The sequence below is a fragment of the Condylura cristata genome, unplaced genomic scaffold, assembly GCF_000260355.1.
Source record: "Condylura cristata isolate star-nosed mole 26May11 unplaced genomic scaffold, ConCri1.0 scaffold00022, whole genome shotgun sequence".
NCBI classification, from domain to species: domain Eukaryota; kingdom Metazoa; phylum Chordata; class Mammalia; order Eulipotyphla; family Talpidae; genus Condylura; species Condylura cristata.
Window position 1 is genome coordinate 19,781,497 of NW_004567123.1, and position 5,522 is coordinate 19,787,018.

Consider the following 5,522-nt stretch of genomic DNA (forward strand, 5'->3'; position numbering starts at 1 on the left):
GTGTAGGCCCCAGCACCTCAGGACCCCACAGCTGTGGCCTCAGCACCTTAGGACCCCACACTGTGACCCCAGCACCTCAGGACCCCACAGCTATGGCCCAGTGCCCCGGCCACTCATCCTTTGGACACCAGCGGCCTCAGGGACCCCGGGGGCAGAGGAGCAGCCACAGCTCCTCCCAGGCAGAGGGAGGCAGAGTGGGTGAGCCGGGCCTGCGGGGCAGCTGCTCTCTGCCAGCTGCTTTACTCTGCTGAAGCCAACGGTGTCAGTCTCCTTGCCTTGGAGCTCCCAGGCTCAGGGAGAGAAACGCGGGACCAGGGCCCCAGCTGGTGAGCAGCAGAGGGAGGCTCTGAGCCCAGACGGGCCCATCTCTCTGCATGGCTCTGCCTGGAGGATGCTGTAGCTTATCAGGGCTGATGGAGGCTTGAGACCCCGGGCCGGTCCCAGAGAGCCCTCAGGCCCCACTCTCTCACCAGGTCAGGATGGCCCAGGATGGCCCCTCCTGCTCTGGAGTCCCTGAGCTGACCTGCCTGTAGGTGGCCAGAGCGCCGTTCTCCCAGGGAGCATGGGGAGGGAGTGCCACTTCCCAGCTGGGACTCACCAATGGTGTCCAGCACAAAGTCCACACTCATGTTCTGGGTGAGGAAGCTCAACAATGGGCACACCTGAGGGAAACAGAAAGCGGGGACCCACGGAAGGGTGAGTGGGGTGCAGGGAGAGGAGGGAATGCCCGAGGAGGAAAAGTCAGATCATTTTCAACTGGAGACAGAGGCAGGCCGCCTCGGAGATACCCCTTGTGTGGGGCCAAGAACCCCCGACCCTGAGCCTCTAAAACAATGTAAACCCAGATGAGCAATTCTGAGAACCACATCTAACTCCTCAGCACAGAAGATCCAGACGGCACAATCCAGAGCATGGATGCTCCCGAGCTCTGAAGCAGACGTTGGGAAATGGAACCTGGAGTTTTCAGGTGTCTCAGGCCCTGGCCCCGGCAAAGTGTCCCATGAAGAGGGTGCAGTCCTGGGCCTCCTTACAATGCCATCTGTGATCAGCAGACCGGAGTGGGAGTGTGGGGGGAGTCAGCAGGCTGAATCTCCACAAGCTCCAGTGAGCCCAGTGCTGTGCAGACCCACCCTGTGAGCCAAGGCCCCAATCAGGGAGCAACAGCCCCCAGAAGGTCTCTCTGTCACACATCCTGTTTCCATCCCTTTCCAGAATGACTGATTATGAAACTGGGACTTCGATTTTGGGTGATTTTTAGATGAAAAACCTACTCTTCTGATAGGTGTTTCTTTCACAACTAATTGTACGTTAAGTGGTATTACCCTCTGTTTATTGGAGGGTTAAAATATTTCCTTTACAAAATAAATATATTTCTAAGGACTTCGGTAATAAGTGTGTTGATGTCAGAGCCAAGAGCAAACCAGGTCCTGCTACTACAGGATTTGCCAGAGCTCCGCTGGCGTCGCGAGGTGTCAGCCCAAGTCAGGCCCCTGCGCCTCCACTCCTCTCCCCTCTACACAAACAGAACTGAGTAAACAGGGGGCAGGTTGATAGTCCCATGGGGAGTTCGAGCCTCAGGGAAAGGTGCCCAGACAGTATCGTGTGCCTGTGCCGCTCCGGGTGTGACCCAGGGCACAGGGATGTTGGACTCACCAGCTTCTCTACCAGGCCTGACAGAGTCTTTCCCACCAATCCGGATACACTGTCCAAAAGTGTGTTGATCAAAAGGCTCTTCCTGGAATAGAGAGAAGGCTCTGCTGAGGGCTGGTCACCTGGGAAGAGCTGCCAGGCAGTGTGGAGGGCAGAGGTGGGGCGCAGTACCCCAGAGACACCAAGCTGCATTTCAAGCCACGGGGCATCATCACTTAGAACCTCACATCTGTCCATGCCTCACCTCAGTGCCTGGGAGCCTCTTCACAATCTGACACCCCACTCATTCTTTCACTCACTCAGCAACCGATTTTAGAGACTCCGACTCAGCCAGGCCCCAAGCCGGGGTGGAGACTCAGAGACAGCAAAGCACAGCAGCTCCTCACCTGCTACCTGCACAAGAGACTGGTCTTGCTGGGCTGCCCCCTCCGCCTCGGCCTCTCAGCTACTTGCCCTGCCGTGGCCATGAGCCCAGAACCCAGCCCTCAGCTTGGGGTGCAGGGCCCCTCTCTCCAAATCTGATGGGAATACCCTCTTTCCCGCTACCTTCATCCCCAGCACAAAACCCATTCTTTCAAGCCCAGTTTGAGATATAGAAGTTCTGGGCTCCCAGGATCAACGGCTGAAATGACAGGCTTACGTGTTCATGACCCATTTCAGGAACACTCCAATGGGTGGAGGACACCTGGGGCCACTCTGAAGTCAGAGCCCGTAGTGAGCTTGTAATGCTCCTCCACCCGTCCTAACTTGACAGTGAAGTAAGTGCACTTCATTACTATGGTGCTGCTGTTGGGGTCTTTAGAAGACATGCCCACCCCTACTGTGTAGGCCTGGAAACAGCAGAGCTTCAAAAAGGATGAAGCAGATGGGCCCTCCCTGGTGGTGCAGCGGGTTAAAGCACAGCACTGAGAATCTAAAGCCGCTTCCGCATGAGTTCGATTCCCGCCTGCCCCGGAGGAGACCACATGGCGTGGCAGACCTCTCCTGACCCGCCCGCTGCTCCCCTCAGCAGTGTACTTCATTGATCTGCCTGTTTTGTTCCCCACTCTGTCTCTGGTGAAGCCTCTCACCGCCCCTGAGCCTCTGGCCTGTACCCCAGTTCTGTATGCACAAATAAATAAATCTTTAAAAAAAAAAAAAAGGATGAAGCAAATCGCACAGAGCTATAAAGGCCTGTTCCTGATTCTGGGTAGCAAGGTGGGCGCTCCGGGCCCAGCCATGAGGGAGCATTGGCAGGACCCTGCTCTGTGCTGGGCACCTGGGTTTTCTCTGGCGTCCCCAGCAGTAGGTGTTTCAATCTCAGCTCATGAACTAAAAGCTGAGGCTGGAGAGGTTCAGAGGTTCCAGCTGAGAGGCAGCGCAGGCACTGAGCCCAGCCCGCGGCTGCGAGGCAGACCTCCTCCTCAACACGTCGTGCCGCCTCCCAGTGTGCTTAGGGCTGCCATGAAGGTGCATGGGCCTTACCTGCCCAACAGGTGCAGCTGGATGCTGACTGGGTCGACGGCACATTTTCCTGGAACCACCTTAGGCAGGCCAGTCTGGGCATCCTTTTCAATTTTGACACCTTTCAGGACGTCCAACGAAGCCTTCAGGTTGACCAACTCGTCAGTGCCAGGCCTGTAGGGGATCACGGTCAGAGTGAGCCCAGTTCTAGAAACACCTGCTGTGCCCACTCAACCCTCACCTGTGGAGCCTCATCCATCATCGGATGTGCCCACATGTCCACCTCAAAGTGGACCTCACATCTAACATGAGGGCTCCTCTCTGGGCTCTTGGGTTTAGTTCACTTGAAATTTATGTAGTATTACATTAAACGTTAAAAAAATAGTAATGGTATTTATTGAGGATCAATAACACTGCACTGCCTCTCCCCAGGTCCCAGATTATAACCTTACTCACAGTTTCAGGTTGACATTGGCTGTGATAGGGACCCTCAGGTTAAGGCCATCGCCCTCGGGAGTCAGTTCAAGTTTAACATCCAGGATATCAGCATTTGTGAGTTTCAATCTGGACATAAAAAACACAATTTACACTTGTCTCTGCTCATTAGGTCAGTGCTCCATCACAGGGAGCATCCTGGCCTCACCAACTGTGCCATCTTTGCTCTTCATCATTGCCTTGACGCCTCCATGGTATAGCAGGGCGCCCTGAGGCTCAGCCTGGTGTGATTCCATCCCTCTCTCCCTCCTGCCCAGGAGGGCCCCTACTGTGGACTCCTAAATCCCTATGTGGAAATAACTGCTGGGGTAAATTCCAGTTCCTTTCTCTTGGGGGAGAGAATTTGAGCAATTTGAGGGGCCTGGATCCTTAGATATTTGTCTTCGGCTTTATAGAGAGAATAGAAATCTTATTCCTTGGGTAAGGATATTCCAGCACCAGCAATCAGGACACAGTAAAGGCAAACTTTCTCTGATTCCTAAGTTGCAAATGTGAGCCCCAAGCCCAAGAGATGCCCACTTGGGTTTCAGCCCTGCCTCTATTTTCTGAAGCTCTGGTGAATTTAGTGCCAGACTACCTCAGCTCTGTCTTTGATGTTAGATTTGCTTCCACAACATATATATTCCCTTTCTTTGGAGCAAAGTTATCTACCAAGAAGCACCAACTTACTTCAAACCTTTGGATTCGGGTGAAAGTAAACCAGAAACACCATTTCCCACCACGTACCCAACTTTCTCGCCGGTCTGTTTGGCCTGTTGTGAAACGCTGGAATCCGGAGTGTCCTTCAGGTCAGTCTTCAGTTTATCTTGGACAGCTGACAAACACAAAAGACAATTAGTGTTCTGTCCCACTATGGAGCAGCTACTACGAATCTCACACTATATATGACTAATTTCTGTTATCATTTCATGTAGTTTTCATAACTCAGAGAGATAGGTATTGTTAGTGGGAAATAATTGTCAGGTGGGAAATAACAATGAAAGAGTTAAGAAATGGGCCTCAAGTTACACAGCTCAGAACCCTGCTATTCCATGCTGTCTTCACGGTAATGTATGCCAATTACTTACAAATAAAGCAATCAACCAGCAGATCAAGTAACCAATACCAATGAAACACCAGGTGCTATCTAGCATTGACTTAAGGGGCTATCACTCTAAATGGCAGGCATACATGTTAAAACTAGGTCAAACAAAATGAATCAGTGAAGTAAGAAGTGGAAAAATGTGGGGTCAGGAAAAAATGAGGCTCCAATTCATGAAAGTGACCACTTTGCAGCAGACTTTAGCGCAATTGTTCCCTTATTCATAGAGTGTCCTCATGGGAATTCTCAAGATAAAAGAGGTTTTTGAGTAAATGACTGGGCAAGTAAGAAAGACACAGGTGAGTAGAATTAAGGGTCTATATATAAAAAGGAATTCAAGCAAGAAACAATAAAGCAATTGCTAACTCAAGGAAAAACAAAAAGGTACAATAAAGCCAAGTTAGTACTACAATTGGCTATGCAAAGGACAGTATCTACCTAGTTGTAAAGATGCAAATATAGAGCAACAAATTAAACTGAAGATTATATCTCTTCTTAGCTGACTTTGAAGCTAATACTTCTGTTTCTGAGCTCAGAGTTCACAGCAGTGATACTAGGACCAGGTCATTCTTATCTTAGAAGCATGCCTAAATCCTAAGATGTCTGTGAAAAGCAGACACTTAGATATATTACTTGTTCTGCAATGAACTTTTGTTATTGTGCTGTTAATATTTCCAAAACTCAGAAGAAAAATCAACATCATTTAAAAGTCAGAATATAAAAGAAATAGGATAAAGTACAAAGATAGATAGCTCAAAACTTGCTAGGCTATTTAGACTGAATTTCCCTAATTTTCTTTTTTTTTTTTTAAAGATTTATTTATTTATTCATATAGAACTGGGGTACAGGCCAG

At 50.3% G+C, this 5,522-nt stretch overlaps 1 protein-coding gene across 1 annotated transcript in view; it reads right to left on the reverse strand.

Annotated features, from left to right (window-relative positions):
- LOC105853941 overlaps positions 1 to 5,522 on the reverse strand; it is an 84,100-nt gene that overhangs the window by 52,976 nt on the left and 25,602 nt on the right. Inside the window, exons 4-8 of the mRNA XM_012728105.1 lie at positions 4,315 to 4,402; positions 3,550 to 3,657; positions 3,115 to 3,267; positions 1,654 to 1,735; positions 599 to 662 (exon numbers count right to left, since the gene is read on the reverse strand). Of these exons, the coding sequence (XP_012583559.1) occupies positions 599 to 662; positions 1,654 to 1,735; positions 3,115 to 3,267; positions 3,550 to 3,657; positions 4,315 to 4,402 (495 nt within the window). The remainder of the gene's footprint in view (positions 1 to 598; positions 663 to 1,653; positions 1,736 to 3,114; positions 3,268 to 3,549; positions 3,658 to 4,314; positions 4,403 to 5,522) is intronic.